The following is a 17,659-nucleotide window of genomic DNA, read 5'->3' on the forward strand; positions in this document are numbered from 1 at the left end:
GCAAGTGTGTGCGTGTATGCATGGTCATCCCAAGAAAACACACAGCCCTGGGTGGTGCTTGAACACAACCTATCGGCTTCACAAACGAAGCCTTTTAACCATGGTCTCGTTCCCAACTTGTTTGAAAGAGGGTGAAGATTTCAGGGAATTTTGAGTGATCTGTCACTGTCTCTGAGGCAGGAGGCAAGCCCCCTACACTGTCTGTCAGGGATGGAGAGAAAGGGGCCCTGCACATGAAAGCACACACCCTCCTGTGAAGGAAGGGCTCTCACTCCCCAGGGCAGGGGAGAGAGCAGGTCACCACTCTCCAGTGACCTCACAGCCTCATCTAAAAATCTGCCACTGGTCAGCAGGACCTTCAGCACAGAAGGCAGGGGCACCAACCATACGTCCTCCTCGCCTTCCCCTTCATGCCGCCCTTGCACCTGTGCCCATCCTGCAAATGCCCTCCTTTCCCTGGGGGCCCTGCAGCTCCCACGAGGCCCAGCCCAGCGCCCCTCTCTGACTCAGTCCTAAGGTGCAGTGAGAACGTGGGCGGGTTTAAAACAGGCCTCGCTCTAACAGACCCAGGACTGGGCCACGAGGCCACATCCAGGGATGACCTCAACAACACACAATAATTTTGGTTCTCCCAAAGGAGGTGGAATGGGCGCCCTCCCCCTCAAACCCCGTGCCCAGGAACCCTGGGATGTTTTCAGCAAATGGCAAAGCAGAACCTCTGCTTTCTTCTTACTGCAGCCCCTGGGGGATTGTCTGAGAGGTGGAGGGGAAAGGGGGGAGGAGCAGAGAGGGTCAGCGAATGGACAACTCTGCTCATCACTAAATCCCAGAGTGACACTCTTAGTCGCTGCGGAGGAAGCATCTCACAGAGCTGCCTGCTCGTCGCTGTGCCTGTCTGTGAACTGATGGAGAGCCCGTACATACGAAAAGGCGGCCAACCACGTGCGGGCTGCTGAGGGTGCCCCCTGGTCACACAGGCACCCTGAACATACATTCTAGGACCGCTGTTCTCCTCTACCTGGTGGAATGTACCATCGCAGGCATACAACTTTGCCAAGTGGACACTCTAGCGCAGTATTCCATTTTGGCTGACTGTTAACTCCCTGTCACTGATCCTATTTGCCTCAAGAAAGAATAGTTTTCTATTTTTATCAAACCAACAGGGTTTGCCACCCCCCCACCCCCAGAGATATCCCATGGTGGCTGTCCCCACGAGGTGAGGGGGCAGGGCGTGTGGATGGCAGGATTTCAGGCACACCATTCTGGGATTATTTGGCTTCCAACCCTCTTAGTCTGTTAAACACAGCAAACGCAGCCTGTGGTGGAAGCACATAGCAGAAAGTCAGGGCTCAGCCCTCTCCACGTCCAAGCTGTTAAGCTCCTTCCTTGTGCGCACCCTGGCTGGCTCACAGAGTGCCTGATTACAAAGGGCTTATGGGAAGAGGCTCATTAGGAGGATTAGTGCCTGTTTACGCCAAGGGCCTCTCACACCTACATCACCAGCTCCAAGTGGTGCCAGCACAGGCTTGATCTCCGCCACCTGCCACATATCTCCTGAGCCTTCCATATGTTGGGGCCTGTCTGGGTGCCATGGGGCCACAGAGTGGGAGCTCCCAGAGCAGGAAGTGAAATGTGCCCAAGGGGGGGGCAGGCACAGAGCCCTGGAGCTTCAGAGCAGGAGGAGGGGACGCAGCCCCTGGGATGGGGATAAGGCAGAGCAGGGCGCACTCAGGGAGTGGCCCAAATCAGGAGTTCCCAAGGGGACTCTCTGTAAACTAAATGGAGGCACCACCCCTCTGGATAGGATCCTGCCCGGTGGAAATAAAAGGCATTGAGACACGTGGACAAAATGCACATATTTCAATCAGATCTCTTTATACCCACAATGGCCACACCCGGAGGCTTCTATGTATTCAGTCACAATCTCTGCCCAGCCCTGGTTCACGTCAATGAAAACTGTCACCACAGAGGCAAAGCAAAGTTTAGCTAATCAGATGCGAGTCATTATTTCTTTAAAAAGTGCCAGTAAGGGGTATATTCTCAGGCTATTTTTATTCGAAATGAGCGAGTACTATTAATCAAGTTGTTTGTCATGTAAATGGCAATAAAACCATCAGGAAGAAAGATCTTAAAAAGTGTACGTAAATTGGAACTTGTCTCAAACTTTTCATTTAGTTAACAGAAAGAACTGTCAAAACAGCACAGCAGTGACTGGATTTAAATATTTTGTAAGAAGAAATGCAATCTTAGTTCTGGTTTTCTTATAAGCTAGAGTTGGTTGTGATTACACAGCATTTCCACTACAATATTTATAGACAAGGAGAGTTGATGCTCTCAGGAACATAGAGGGTGATTATGGGTTAAGTCTGTCTGATCTGGGGTCTACCGTGTGCCTGCTGGCCACATGACCACATTGGCCACAGTACCTGTGTGCCATGAAGAGGTGAGGAGGGCGTGGCAGACGGTATAAGAGAGGGTAATGGGCAATTCCTTCTGGGGGAGGGGGGGTCCTTACCATGAAAACAGATTTGACCTCAAACCACCTTAAAATTCCAGGTAACTTATATGCAGTTGTGTATATGGTTCTCTCAATCCACATGTTCTGCAAAAAGAACACACACGACACTTGTTAGGAGAAGGATATTGGCAGGTTGATGACAGGTTCTGCCCCACAGATTTACAACTCTCTCCGAGACAAGTCCTCGAGCAGCACAGGGTTCTTCCTGGGAGAACTCACGCAGGGCCCTTCTGTGCTCTGTGTTGAGGCAACATCTCACAAGCCACTAACTGCTCAAGAGTTAGACAGTGACACGGGACACATCAGCGTCCCCTGCTTTCCTGGCCAAAGGTGCCCACCTCCTTCATATTCGTCAAAGAAAATATAATAGGAGAGACAGGGAGAATTATATACATCAAAACAAGGAGCTTCCCTCTGAACAAACAGATTTTTGGAAAGGCTCTAATGAATTCTATGTTAGCCTTATTTAGTGTTCAGGAGAATTTCAAAAGTGCAAATGCTTTAAGGAAAACTGGGTTCCATAAAAGTGACCTCTCACATTCTAATAAAATCAGTCAGTATTTTAAGCTTTAAGGTTGCTTTTTTTTTTTTTGCATAACTAATGCATGTTTACATTAGAAAATAAAGATATGGAAATAAAAGGGAGAAAAATCACCCACTACCCAAAGATGACAAGCTAAACATTTTAGGATCTATCGTTCAAGACTTCTTACTAAGTATTAAAAAGTGTGGTATATATATTTTTAAAGAAAAATGCCATTTTATAATCACATTCTTTGTGGAATAGGACATTAACATTCGAGCCGATAAACATCCTTCTACACCTCTTTAAAGGGGGCACAGACTCCATCGTAGGGGTAAACGGTAAATCTTTGATTCCACCGCCTATTTTGGAAGGTCTAGCCCGTGGCAAACTTCTGCCGTGGTAAACCTCCCTGTGATGGGTAATCACCCAGCAGTTGGAGTCTGTCAATAGTGATCTAGATATAAACAGATGGCATAATAGCATGTCAACAATTCCAGAAAACTGGACTGGGTCTTAGAAAGCATCTATCCCAAACCTCTTAGATTCCAGAGAGGGAGAAGGGAAGGAGCTGGTTGAGGCCCCCAGGACACAGGCAGAGGCTTCCTGTCTCCCAGGCCAATGCTCCTTTTGCCCCATGGGGCTACCCTCCCTGGGGGCACCCGCCCTAGAAAACAGCAGTTTGCATTTTCACAGTCGCCCCCAGACCACAGCGCAGTGCTTTCCCCAAGTCAACACACCCTAGGAGGGGCCCTGGCTTCCACCCTGGGCTTCATGGCCAGCCCTGGCTAACACGGGCCCTGTCTCTCTGCCTCCTTCCTCCTCGCTGGCTCTTGGGTCCAGAGCCTTGCCGGGTTTGGAGGTGCGGCTCCTGCTTGGCCTGGCAGCTTCCCCAGCGCCCCGCCCTTGGAGCCTGGTGCCCTGCAGCAGGGCCCACAAACACTCTCATGCTTATCTGGAAGCCTGAGGCTTTGTCAGGCGTGTGAAGGACTAAATCCCTGGCTTCTGAAAGCCTCATCCGTGTGTGTGCGCGTGTGCGAGGCCCTAACGGGGCCATTAGGGGATTTCAGGGCCATTTAGAAGAAGGACAGCCTCGAAGCTCAGCGCAGCTTCAAACGTCAGGAGGCTGGGTTATTCTTAGCTCTGCCCCGATTGGCTGTGCACCCATCGGCAATTTGCCTGACCTCCTTGTGTCTCTTTCTTTACAGTATAAGAATATACATAGCTGCCAGATGCGAGGGGTGGGAGGGAGATTCAAGAACTGCCTGTAAATCCGGCAGTCGAGAGACACTATGCAAAGGAGAGCGTTACTGCTGCCATGACCGTAACAGACGGAGACCACTAGAAAGCCACCGCCCTGAGCGCTGGGGTCTGGGTTGGGCTGTGCCCAGCTGTCTCCTCTCTCACTATTATAGATGATGCCACAGTGACCAGTTACCAAACAGGCCCAGGATGCCCGCATTAACCAAAAAACAGGGTCTTGGAATAACCAGTGTTGGAACTGGGGACAACTTTAGAATTCTCTGACCCCACACTCTTGGTTGACACACAAGGGAACTGGGCTCAGGGCAGGAAGAGCGTTTCGTGACTGGAGACTCAGACACTGAGTCTCCTGCTGGGGCAGGGTTTTCAAGGCAGGAGGAAGGAGAAACGTTAACATTTTAAAAAACTGTGTTTAATTTCATGCCTTTGCAAATTGGAATCCGTTAAACTAGTTGTACGTATATTTTTTAAAAGGCTGTCAGAATCTGTGTTCATATTTCCAGGACTCTAATGCAGTGGTTTTCAACAGGAGACAGACACTTGGCAACGTGTGGTAACACTGGTTGTCACAAGTGGGGATGTGCCGCTGGCATCTAGTGGGCAGAGGTCAGGGATGCTGCCGGACAAGCTGAGATGCACAGGATGGCCCCCACCATAAAGAACCCCCCAGCCCACGACTCAGGAGTGCTCATGTGGAAACCTGCTGCAGTGTGACGTGCCTCAGTGACATTCAGGCGCTGGGTACTGGACAAGGAGTGAGCCTCTGGGTCGAGCCCCAGCCCCTCCCCTTGCTGCGTGTCACCTGCAGGAAGCCACGTAAGACACTCGGCACCTCCATATGCCTATTTCTAGTAGAGCCATCAGCACCTTTCCAAAACCTGGGGCCCAGAAGAAGACCAACTCAAACACACCCAGGAGGGAAGCAAGTGTGCTACGAGGCGGAAGCACTTTCACAGCACCGGCCACCTTATTAGAATATGACAGGGACCTCAGCAATGCCGTTTGTGCAATGCCTATTGTTTCACTAAGTTTGGAGGGATAATACACTAGGATTTCCGCCCATGATGCACAAAGACACTGAATACTGCACTGGGGTAGCCTTTGCGGCCACCCTTTCCTATAGGCAGTTTTGTGGGTGGTGGAATGAGTTTTTGGGGTGGTGGTTGTTTACCGCAAATTCATTGTCTGGGTTTTTCTCTCCCTTGCGGATCGGCCGAGAATATTCAAATCGCTGCACCTCGTTCACTCTGTAAAAACTGTGTAGAGAGAGACGAATCGTTAGACACTCCACCCAGAAAGCAGCCGATTTGCTTTTGGATGCAGGGTCTGGCCTCCCCGTAGGTCAGCGCATCCCTTAAAATATACCCAGCCTTGACCTGCAGTGAGAGCTGTGGCATCTCTGCCCGCCAGCCTCGGAGGAGAGATGTTGGCAGGTGGAAAAATTACCCTGAGTTTTCTGTCTTCCTGGTCCCTGCAAACCCTCAAGGGGGAAGAGATGCTGAGCAAGAGCGAGACGGCCAGAAACAGAGGTGAAGCGAAGGAGACAGGACAGAGGCCCTCCTTCTCCATGGACATGCTTATGAGGTTAAACATGTAATTCATAACTTATTAGCTTAATTTAGTAATTCAACAATTAATTATTAAAATAATTTATTATTAAAAATTTTAAAAATTATATCTTCATTATTTTTTAAAAGGTCTCACATACTTTAGTTTCAGATCTACAAAAGGCTGATTTTAGAACCACCAAGAGGAGCACGCGTGGAACAAGAGTGTGCCTTGCTCTTGTGTGGAAGGCGTGGGTTTCACACGTACACCAGAGGCAGGCTGGGGGGACTCATTCATGCCCTGCACAGGAATGCAGGCGGGGTCCCCACGTCAAAGGGGAATATCTGAGGAATGCTACAGTTCCCTATTTGCTTAATGCCTCTTCCTGAGAAAAAATGTTGCAAAACTTAAAATATACGCCTTAGGAAAGCCATCACCTGTCAATGGCCAGAGTGTTGGTTTATTCCCCATTATCGCTGACGAAAGGTTAAAGAAACATAGTGAATTTGGTGGAAAAGCACGACCCACCAAACTTCAGGATGTGAAATAAGCAGATCCTGAGCATTATCAGGCCCTCAGAGAAGTTGATCTTTTCATCAGAACATGATCAAATAGAAAAGAAAATTCTTAACATCAAAGAAACATCCAAAGCGGGTGTTTCCACACCATTTCTAAGTCAGGTGCAATTCAATGGAGAGGCAGGAAATCTCACTCAGATTTGGACAGTTGACTCGGGAGTGTTAAAATCCACCTCATCATCCCATGTTATGCAATCTCCGCATTGTAGGGTAAAGGGGTTACACCCCTAGAGCCAATGTCCCAACCCCCTTTCCTTCCTTATCAAATGCAAACCCTCAGGCTACACCCCGGCATGCGACTCAGATCTGCTGAGTGTGGGCTGGGCTTGTGCGCTGCTGAAAAGCTCTACAGGGATTCTGCCACCTGCTGGGTCATAAGGAGACCAGAATGCCCCCTCCCCCTCCTTGAGTTTCCCTTGCCTCTCAAACTACTGGAAAGGAATTGCCCTTGCCACTTGCCAGCCCACACATATTAACTTCTTCCCTCACTTCTTTGATGCTGAAAATAATTTGCTTCCCCGCTCTTCTAAGTAAACAGAAAGAGCATATGGAAAGCTAATCAAAGGCTAAAATCCATCCTTTAAAAGGTGAAATTATTAATGACAAATCCCTATACAGCCTCTCACCACCCTCATGTTGGTAAGAAAAATGGATCGATTACCTTACAATCTGCTCAGACACAGGCCTGTGAAATTTAGGAGGCAAATCGAGTTTGGGCTTTACTGTGAAGCACTGAATATCTGCAGGGGAAGGGATAAGGATCATAAAGACAGCGTGGACATTAACCATGACCAGGCCCACAGGCACACCCACCCATCCAAGTGAACGGCCTTGCAAGCGTTTTATACTCCATACGGTTGTCTTAAAGGATACACTGGCCAGGAGAGTTTTTAATATCGTCGCCTGGTGGAGATGTCGTCTTCATTTTCTCGGCGTTTGGAAACTGAGTTAATAGCCGAGCTTCAAAATCTTCGCGGCGTTCATACTCTTTCCCTCGGTAAATGAAAACTTTCCCCTGGAATAAGACATTCATTAAATAGCACCACAGGGAAAGGGCCAGGAAGAGTTCACACACAAATGCATTGGTCGTCAAAATATGCTTGACGGTTTAAAAAAAAATGTCACTGAACTGAAGAAGAACTTGTAATTGCACTGGTGGTCTTAATCGGGAACATGGGAACGTAAGCCACGAAAGTTAATGCTGTTTAAGAAGCTCGGAACACAACATTACTGAAGTCTCATAATATATTTTAGTCTGAACAGTAACAACCAACTGAAAAAAAACTATGAAAAACCAAGTGAGCAATGGGAGTCCATACTCTAGTGGGCATGAAATGTTCGGCAGCATAAAGACCCCAGGGCAAGTGGATAATGGTTTTCATTTTTTTTTTTTTCCAGGTAGGCCTTAATTAAATAGTTTTTATCCTGCCAAAAGGAATTTAAGAGAACATGAGATGAAAGTGGGGCCTCAGAACCTGAGCATGTCCACCCCAAGCTGACTCCTGTAGGACACAGTGTAGGACACAGCCAAGAGACCCTCAGAAGCAGAGGGAAAGAGGTCCAGAGCAAAGCAGAGAGGGGTGAGATTCTCGGCCTCCCCTGGTGGTGAGAGACAAGGCGGACGGCAGGACTTCCTTGACTGCACACTCGGAGTTGTTGTGTGGACAATCCTCCACCAACAAATGACAAGGTAAAACACACAGAGCTCTCCTTCTCAGGGCTGGGGTTTTTCCATCTCAAATGACACTTCTGTCACTTGCATAAATTCTGACTTGGAGAGTCCATCTGGGGGTTGTATAGATGGCCGGGCTAGGTGACCTTGGGGTGGGTGTTAACTAGGTAAGCATGCCTCCTTACACAGGCTGTCTTGGTGAAACCATTTCTGTCTGAGTGTGACGTCATCACTCTGTAAATATATATGAAAGGAAAGTTCTGATTCCAAGATGTAACAGGTCTCTGCACCTTCACAGATTCAGGAAGTGTGTTCTGAGACTCAACTGGGTCACAAAAAGATGGCAATGGGTAGTATGATGCTACTGCTGGTTCCTGAAGCCTGCCCTCACCTATCCTGCCCCACCTTAGGGCCATCTGAATGCAAATGAAAACTGCAGCAAGGAAAAGACAGTGAGCAGAAGCCATGGGACCTGAGAAATAGGAGGCTGGGAGCTGACACTTTTCCTTGTGAGACTCAGGTGCGTGGGCATATCTATTGTTTCAACCAGGGGACACTGGGCAAGAGGCTCTGGACTGGCTGGTCATGAGTCAGCTTGCAGCTCTGTGATCTGTCATGACCCTGGACAGACGCCAGAGAGAAAGAGAGAGACAGACAGAAGAGCATTCCACTGCATATTTTTTTCCCCAGTAATTTTATTGAGATCATAAAGTTTTATAACATTGTGCAATTTCAGGTGTACATTGTTTATCAATTTCTGAACAGACTTCACCGTGCTCACCCCTAGTTGTCTAATTTTTGTCCGTCACCATATATATGGGCCCCTTTATCCCTTTTGCCCACCCCCCGACCTCCTTCCCCTCTGGTCCTACTAATCTGTTCTCTTTGTCCACGTATTTGTTATCTTCCACATATCCACTGCATATTTTTATATTTATCTCCTAGAGACTCAGTTCAAAGTCAAATTAAAATTTGTCTAATGAATTTTTAAAAGATAAAGAGAAATCCTATGGTATTCAATTTACCTCCTTCCCTAGTCCCAACTTAGTCTGAGTTCCTGTAAATCACTAAAGAAGGAACAGTTTAAGAATTGAATTTTTTTCACTTTGTGCTTAGGTATGTCTTAAAGTACCCATTATGGGAGAAAAATGTTCTCTTTCTCTAAAAAATAATGTCAAGCAGAAACTAAAGTAATATGTAGTCTTAATTAGAAATATAAATACACCGTGTGGGCATCTTTTAAGGCTATATTAAGACAAACATTTCAGAAATTCAGGAAGATTTAATGTATAACAGGCTACTGTGTAACTAGCAGGCATTTATCATGCTTTACACCAGAAGAAAGACATAATAATAAAAATGTATATAAAGGCTTTAATAGAAAAACACTAGTGAGTTATAGATGAAAACACTAATAACATTTTCTAGAAATGTCAATTACTTTGCATTCTGAAGTGGTCCCTTCAAACACAAAAACAAGGGGGAAATGCACATATAGTCAACGATATTTATTTCGTGTAAGAGTCATAAATATTAATATGAATAAAAAAAGAAGAGCTCAATTCTTAAAGAAAAACAAAGCAAAAGGGACAGCTAGTCGGTTCTCAGAGGCTGCTCTCCCAGCACTGCATTAAGTAGCCAAACATCCTGCCCACTTTTCTGTAACTGCTAATGTCATTGTCAGCTTGACCCCTGACAGGTGATCTGTGAAGCGTAGTAAATATATTGCTACAGCCCCACAGAATTATTCAGGTGTGGCGGGAAAGTCAGTTCAATATTAATCAAGTTCGTTAAACTCTCTGTCTGTACTTTGCATTTTGTCCTTTTGACGGGGGAGACGGCCCAGTGCAATCCCCTGGAACACACTAGAGCTGCACAATGAAGGCAAGGCTGTCAGGGAGAGACCGGCCAGCAGTGACAGGGCCAGGGCCAGATGCCTCTGTCACCTGGCAGGACCCTGAGTGAGGGGACCAGCCAACAGGTCACCTTCTGGAGCAGGCCAGCCCCGTGAGGGTCACTTGTTGACATTCTTACAAACAATGACAGGTCCTCACCAAGGAAGTCCTTCTTGCCGGTGCCAGCATGAAGGGATGTCTTAACTACCAGGAACTCCTGTGGAATCAGAAACACCGGGGCCCGAGGAGCACACCTCTGGGACTGGGGAAATGCCCTAACTGGATCTAACTGCCCCAGGGAGCTGTGCTCTGGGCACATAGCTTCTGCTGCCCTAAAACCAGAGGAATCATGCACAGTCTCCCAGAACAGAAGAAAACCATGTGTCTTAAAAAGATGTGATACGAAACGACAGGAAATCATGACTCGCTGGTCAATGCATCTAAGAATGAGCTTTTGAGAAGCTTTAAACAATTCTACTGGGAGGTCAGGCAGCATTTATATACACGATTTCTCCTCCAGTCCCATGAGTATTAGGAAATGGGCATTGGGCTGATGATCACAGTATTTTTTCAATCATGTGTCAAACAGCACATGCCTGACCAAGGGATGGAGAGTGATTCAGAGTTTCCAGCATTGTGGCCATGAAAATCCACTTCCATTTTCTCATATAATTAAAAGCACCTATTATCATAACAGTATTATTCACAATAGCCAGAACAACCCAAATGTATACTGAAGGATGAATGGACACACAAAATGTGGTCTACCTGTACATTGGAATATTATTCAGCCATAAAAAGGAATGAAGTACTGACACATGCTACAACATGAATGAACCTTGAAGTCATTATGCTAAAGGAAATGAGCCAGACACAAAAAGACCAATATTGTGTAATTCCTCTTATATAAGGCACCTAGAAGAGGCAAATTCATAGAGACAGAAAGTAGAATGGTGCTTGCCAGGGTCCAGGGGAGGGAGGTAGGGAGAGTGATTGTTTAGTGGGTACAGAGGTCCAGTTGGAGAAGAAGATCAAGATCTGCAGATGGATGGAGGTGATGGTTGCACAACAATGTGAGTGTACTTCATGCCACTGAACTGTACATTTAAAAATGGTTAAGATGGTAACTTTTATCTTATGTATATTTTACCACAATTTAAAAAATACTCATAAGTCTCTGAAGGAGAGTTCTGCTTAGGAAAAATCAAATGGAAAGTTTAAATGAAATCAAAGAAAATATTATCAGCCTCTCTCTGGTACCCTAAGCTGAGCAGAGCTATTAAAATATGAAGAGTCAGACTTAGACCCAAGGATGCAAAGTCCAAGTCTGTCCTCAGAAGGGGAAGGGGCACTGTGCCTGGGGAGCAATCTTGGATCAGACTAACAGAATCAAAATTTACCCGAAGGAACGTGGGGAATCCTTGTCCATAGTAGCCAACAGCAAAATAGTCAGGCTTGGGTCTTATCACTTTGACGATGTTTTCATAAAATTGAGCCTGTTTTTTCTGAAAGGAAGAAAGAAAATGTGTTTCAGGTTTGAATAGAGTATTTGAGCATCCATTCTTCTGGATTCTTCCAGTGGGCTCTTCAAGCTTTGGCAACTCTAAAACGGTGGGAGAGTGAGAAGGTGGGAGGGGTGGTGCTGGTACATGCACCTGCGGTCAATCTCACCACATAGCTTTGACGGTATTTTCACTCATCCTCCAGAATTTAGCAGGGGAATCTGGCCAAAAAAGTCAAATTCAGCAGCCAGTTGTGATTTATGGGTGTTTTCAATACCCAAAGAGGTGCCACAGAAATGGTTTTTCTTTTGATTAAATGACTGGTCCTTAGTATTTTTTAAAATGGTATGGATCAGATACTGGGATACATTAAAGAAGAATGTTAAAGGGCAGAATTCTGCTCTGAATTAATGATACACATTACAACGTCAAGTCAGTCTGCTGAACACAAAAATGATGTAGCTGAGAAGGCAGTCGTTAGAAACTGACACAGCTTCCGCGGCAGGAGAAAGCCTGGGCTACTAGCCGTCTGCCTCTTGTAGACGGGTCGCAGTTTTAAACAGCTGAGACTCTCAGAGACTCTTAGGCTGCCAACACCACTGTACCCATGTGGTCAGTAGTTGTTTATGTACAAATTGTTCATAGGTGTCCTAAAGTTTGGTTACAAACGTTCAGTTGGGAATAAAAAATGAATACTTGTGGCCCAGAATGAACTAGCAAGTACATCAAGACCGTTCTCCTGAACAAAATGGAGGACCACAGCCAAGGCCACAGAAGGTCTGAGGAGAATCCCAACATTCAAAGGGAAAGAAAAATTCTAGAAAAACAAGTTTAGATTGCCTGTGCTCATTTAGATAGAAAGAAAAAGACCTACCAGCAATTCGCTGAGTTGTTCATAATCAAACATCTCGTTTTCATACTGTTCGGCAAGTTCCTTGCCCAGGGCAATGGCCTCCTCCCACATCTGTGAGGAAAAACAAAGAAAAAAGAGAAAGAGAAACTCAAACCTGAATCGCGCAGTCAAAAAGTAAAACAGTAACACAGCCGTTCATAATAAAACAGCTGAGAAATATGCTTGCTTCTTCTGAAAACTCTACGACAATAATGTTGAAAAATACCAATATTTTCCAGAGGCCCATGTCCTTTGGCTCAAGACTGGGCGTCAGTTGACTCAGCTGGTCAACCACTGATTCATCCATCACGCTGCCCTCTGCCTGCAGTCAGAGCAGTCTGCCGGCCCGACACTCGCTCACTCCCGCCCTGTCTCTCTGGCTGCCAGTTCCGGCCACTGAAGCCCATCTATCTAAGGAGCCAAGGGCCTGGGCAAAGGAACTGCAGGGTGCTGAGAGGCTGCGAGGAACGTTTATGCAGAAACTAGGGGCCTGCTTTTGCTCCTTTCCCAAATCATCCCACGAAATAAACACTATGTTTTGACTGTCAGAAAGACCAGGCTCTATTTCAACTCTAAATGAAGGCTTGCAAGAAGGTCGCTTTATGGGTGCAAATACCGTGAGGATGCGAAGCCTGCTATCATTTTGAAAGGGGGAACTTTGTATGGTAATAGTTTGAAAGTGGCTTTCCCAGTCAGGTAACTGATTTATTAAAATGTTTTAATAAACTTTTCCATGTGGAATAATTTGTTGATACATATAGTAGGCCTGAATTTCCCTTATTTTCCTTGGGAAAAATAAAATAAAGTAGTTTGCTTGAGAAGAATATGGAAAATATGGAGGAACCATCTCTTCCAGGAGTGTTCCCAGGGGCAGCCCGCCCTCCTTCTCTGTGTCCCACAGTGACCCAGGATCCCCCTACTTCAAACCTGTAAGTCCCTTGAGGGCAGGAAGCAAGCATTATCAAAACCTCAAGACCCTCGCCCCAGGCCTGCTCAACAATGTTTATCAAACAGAACGGAAGGTTGTTGACTCAGAATCAGAAAAGCATCAACCATCCCACATACTGTGTCCCTAGCCACGAATCGCCCGCTGCTCCTCTCCCAGCACTCCCACAGGCTGGTAGCACTGGTCATTAGAGCGAGTGATTGTGAGCTTACTCTGTGTCCAGCAACATGCCACCTACGTTCTCTCGCTTAAGTCCCTCACCTTGTCAGGCGGGTACTTTATTACCTTCTTTTGCACAGAAAGAATTTGGGAGTCAGACAGGCAAGTAACTTGCCCAAGGGCACACAGGAGGGTGGACGTGGAGACTTATCTCAGCTTCATGTTTTTTCCAAAGTTCTTGTTCTCGATGACTGTCTTAGTTGGAGCTGCTATAACAGAATACCACAGCCATGGGGGCTTAAACAACAGACATTTATTTCTCACTGTTCTGGAGGCTGGGAAGCCTGCGATCAAGGTGCAGGCACATTCAGTTCTTGGGGAGGGCTCTCCTCCAGGCTTGTGGACAGCTACTTTCTCACTGTGGGGTCACAAGGCCTTGAGAGAGATTTCTCTCTGTTCCCCTTCTTATAAGGGAACGAACCCCATCATGGGGCCCCCATCCTACTCATGACCCAATCTAAATACAGTCACTTCCCAAAGACCCCACCTCCAAATACCACGGCGTGGTTAGAACTTTAACATACGAATTTGGGGGGATGCAAATATTCAGTCCATAACAACCACCGTTTGCCAGCACTTCCAGCCGCCCCTCACCAGCCTGCTCATCTTTGCCTTCTCTTAGCTGAACAACTCCATTGAGGGCCTTACTGATACTGAATCACCCAACACACTTAAAATACTCCTTTCATAGCTACTACTTAAAGAAACCATCTGCTACGTTTGATGAGAAAAAAGCTATTCTAGAATAAGAGCTGCATTTTAATACTTTGAAAGACAAAATAAGCCCAGAGCAGAAAAAGATTTCGGAGATAGGACCAGTGCCCAGGGAAGAGAGGACGTGGCTGAGATGCCCTCCCCACGGTCCACATGTGTGTTTCCTCCCGAGAACACCCCCTGTCTGCTCCATCCTGCTGGAGCTTTCCAAGTTGACTTGCAATCTTTGAATATCTTCATCTGCTGCTCCAGAGCTTTCTCGGGTCCTTTGCCAGAGCCCCAGCTCACATTTCCAGGAAAGGGGAGCTTCTTGCACTTTCAATGTTTGTTTTCAGCTCCAGTGACCAGTACCTCCCTCAGCATACTTCCATTTCAAAGAAAACATTACCTTTACTTGTTGTTTTCTTTCACCGGATTTTTCTTCAGTTTTCTGCAAGCTAATGCACACACTCTTAGCTGCCTGGAATGTTAAGTCTTCTAATTCATGGCTCAGAAAAAGCTTAATCTCTTTTTATCCTAAATGACAGATGAGATGCTTGAGATACATATCAAAAGGAATTGTTTTTAAAAGAAATATAAGTCTTGAATAAATATCTTATCCGACTCACCCTGAGGTTACATGAATGTGTTTTCTATAAACACACATCACCTTCTGCCCCCAGCATGTTTTAAAGGATTCTGCATTAAGCAGATTTTCATCTACTTTTAATTGGATAGGGCTCTGAAGAGTGTGGGTACTCATATTTCCAACGTGAATACCTTGCAAAATATTTCAGCGCAAGAGAGAAAACAGATTCAATACAAACTAGATTTAGGTGATCTCAGTGACAATTCCGAATCATCGGAACGGTGCGATTGAATGCCCCTTCTCTGCTTCCTTCTGAGAAGCGCACCATGCTTTAGGAGCTCACCCAGCCCCAGATGAAAAAGCATCCTATCAACACACAGCTCCATTTTCTGATCTGAAATCCTTAATCCATTGTATAGCATGCTTGAAATCGTTAGTTTACTCGCAACATGGAGCATGTTCCTCCATCGCCTCTTTTCATCAGATGATCTGAGCTACACTGTCTTGAGATGATGATAATCTTTTCTTTTGGAACCTCTTGGTTTCAGGAACTTCACATCTTCGAGTTTCATGAATAGAAAACTTTTTCCTTCTGATGAAACTCCTTCCTTCGTTGCAAGACAGAAGTGGCTGCAGAGAACATGTCAGCTACTGATTTCCAACAGAGAACTCTAAGGCTGATGATTGACCAGTCCGATAGGACGGCGATTTTGATCTCACAGGATAAGGGGGCAGCAGCAGATGAAAGAAAAGATGGCAGCGGGGCCAACTGTCCCTTACGAATAATTCGGGCTGGCAATGACTCACCAGGAGAGCACTGGGCAGCTCTGGTTTAATGTGCTTACTAGTTGTAAGTAACTCACTGGTGAAGATGCTTTATGGGATGCTGAAAGTTCAGTCATTCTTTTAAAATTTGTCTGTTTCTCCAGGCAGTTGTTGGGAAAAGAGTCATACTTAATTACTCTCTGAATTTCCAGGGCCCCACCCAGGCCTCTGATGTTTAAATGAATAAAAACTCAACGGCGTGGAAGAATCCAGACCACTGGTTGAGGTCCCTGCGACAGAGGGGCTCAAGGTGGCCCAGAACTAGCATACGGCCCTGCCCGGTCAGTGCTCTAGTCCAGGACTGTTGTGGGTGAGAGCCTCTTTCCAGTCCTGCTAGGATGAGGGGCTGGAGTCCCTGGGAAAACAGTGTGTCCTGAGAAGGACGACAGCAACTCTGAGGGGTGTGGCGCAGTTGGTCCTGATGTTGCCTGTAGTCTCTTCCACCAGAACGGAGACTCCTTGCAGGCAGCTCCACTCTCAGTAGGCCTCTGGCTGTTTTCTTGAGCCAAGCCCCATCCTTGTCCGCCTGGTGTTCTCCACTGGCTTCAACTAAACTGAGCAAAGGAACAACATCTTCCCAAAGACATTTCTAGGAGAGAGTCAGGCCCCGCTCTCCTGGCCCAGCAATGGCGCATTCTCGCTGTGGTCTGCAGCTCAAAGCTGCCCGATCTTGCAGTAAAGATGCCATCCTCTCCCTCAGTGTGAACAAGACGGAGCCAGTCACCTGAGGAAGGTGGTCCGAGGGGGCACACTCCCCTCGGGGTAGGAAACCAGCAGGATCTGGGACTCGGACTGGACTTAGGAAGCCTTTGTGGAAAGGCTCTCAAACAAAATTGAAGAGGAACTCCGCTTTCTGGTGCAGCCAGGCACTCCAGGAGTCGTTACCCATCTGAATCATGTTCCTCAACATGGATTCTTTCTCCCACAGCAATTCTTTAACAGTCAAAACAGAAAACTATTTGCTCAGCTTTTAATGTCCTGGAAGAAAAAGTGAGGAAGGGTCAAATATTTTTTAAATAAAGAGATTTTGCATATATTTTTAGGCTAATCCAGGCTGCAAAGGAGAAGGCACACATTTTGTCACTCACTCCATCATCCGCAGGTAATTATGGGGCACCTACAATGGGAGTGGGCTCCAGAGAGAAGAGGAGGAGAGGACAGGAGAAGTGAGTACAGACAGCATTTTAAGGCGCATTCCAGAAAGAAGAGAAATCAGCAGTAGCTAGAGAGGGGAGTTAGAACAAGAGAGGACTTTTTTAAAGATGGGAGAAACAATGACCTGGTTGTAGGTGAATGTGCATTAGCCAAGAGAGAGGAGAACATGGAAGCTGCAGGGAGAGGGCAGATGGGCTGGCATGAGGTCCTGGAACGGGCGAGGGGGGATCCAGGCACAGGTGGAAGAGCCACCTTGGACAGGAGCATGGGGAGCCCCTCCCAGGACAGGAAGGAAGCAGAGCATATGTGGACAGATGCAGACCAGCGCACAACGGTGTGGTAGGGGCATGTGGACGTCAAATCTGCATCACACAGCCTCGTACTTTACGGAGTAAGTACTATTTTCAAGATACATACAAGGCCATTGGCAAACTGGCTCCCTAGTCCTCTCTGTCTTCCAGGAAACCCCTGCCTCCAACAGATAGACTTCTCAGCTTCCCCAGAAAAGTGAGATGGCTTCAGGATCCTTATCCCCACCCTGGAATTCCTGCCCCTCCTGGCTGACAGCTGGCAAACTTCATCCCATTCTTCAAAAACTAATTTAAATGTCACCTCCTCTGTGAAGTCCTCCCTTTCTCCCTAGAAGAAGTAATCACTTTTGTCCCTGTTAGATAGGGAGATCCAGTACCCGCCAGTGTGACTGAGTGGAGGAGGATTATATTTATCTGCTTATCCAGAAGCCCTAATGCTCGACTTGCGGGCCTCGAGGCAGGCCTGTCTTCTCCACCCCTGTAACTCTTGGGTGCAGGATGGCACCTGGCACATAGTAGGCTTGTTAGTA

General features: G+C 46.7%; 1 protein-coding gene across 3 annotated transcripts in view; it reads right to left on the bottom strand.

Annotated features, from left to right (window-relative positions):
- The window catches only part of DOCK1 (dedicator of cytokinesis 1), a 505,440-nt gene that overhangs the window by 30,756 nt on the left and 457,025 nt on the right, over positions 1-17,659 (bottom strand). For all 3 annotated transcript variants that reach the window (XM_070481013.1, XM_044748741.2, XM_070481015.1), the window contains exons 39-44: positions 12,374-12,463; positions 11,398-11,502; positions 7,304-7,445; positions 7,092-7,170; positions 5,476-5,560; positions 2,516-2,602 (exon numbers count right to left, since the gene is read on the bottom strand). In XM_070481013.1, the coding sequence (XP_070337114.1) occupies positions 2,516-2,602; positions 5,476-5,560; positions 7,092-7,170; positions 7,304-7,445; positions 11,398-11,502; positions 12,374-12,463 (588 nt within the window). The remainder of the gene's footprint in view (positions 1-2,515; positions 2,603-5,475; positions 5,561-7,091; positions 7,171-7,303; positions 7,446-11,397; positions 11,503-12,373; positions 12,464-17,659) is intronic.

This window comes from Equus asinus, chromosome 2 (genome assembly GCF_041296235.1).
Source record: "Equus asinus isolate D_3611 breed Donkey chromosome 2, EquAss-T2T_v2, whole genome shotgun sequence".
Lineage (NCBI taxonomy): Eukaryota > Metazoa > Chordata > Mammalia > Perissodactyla > Equidae > Equus > Equus asinus.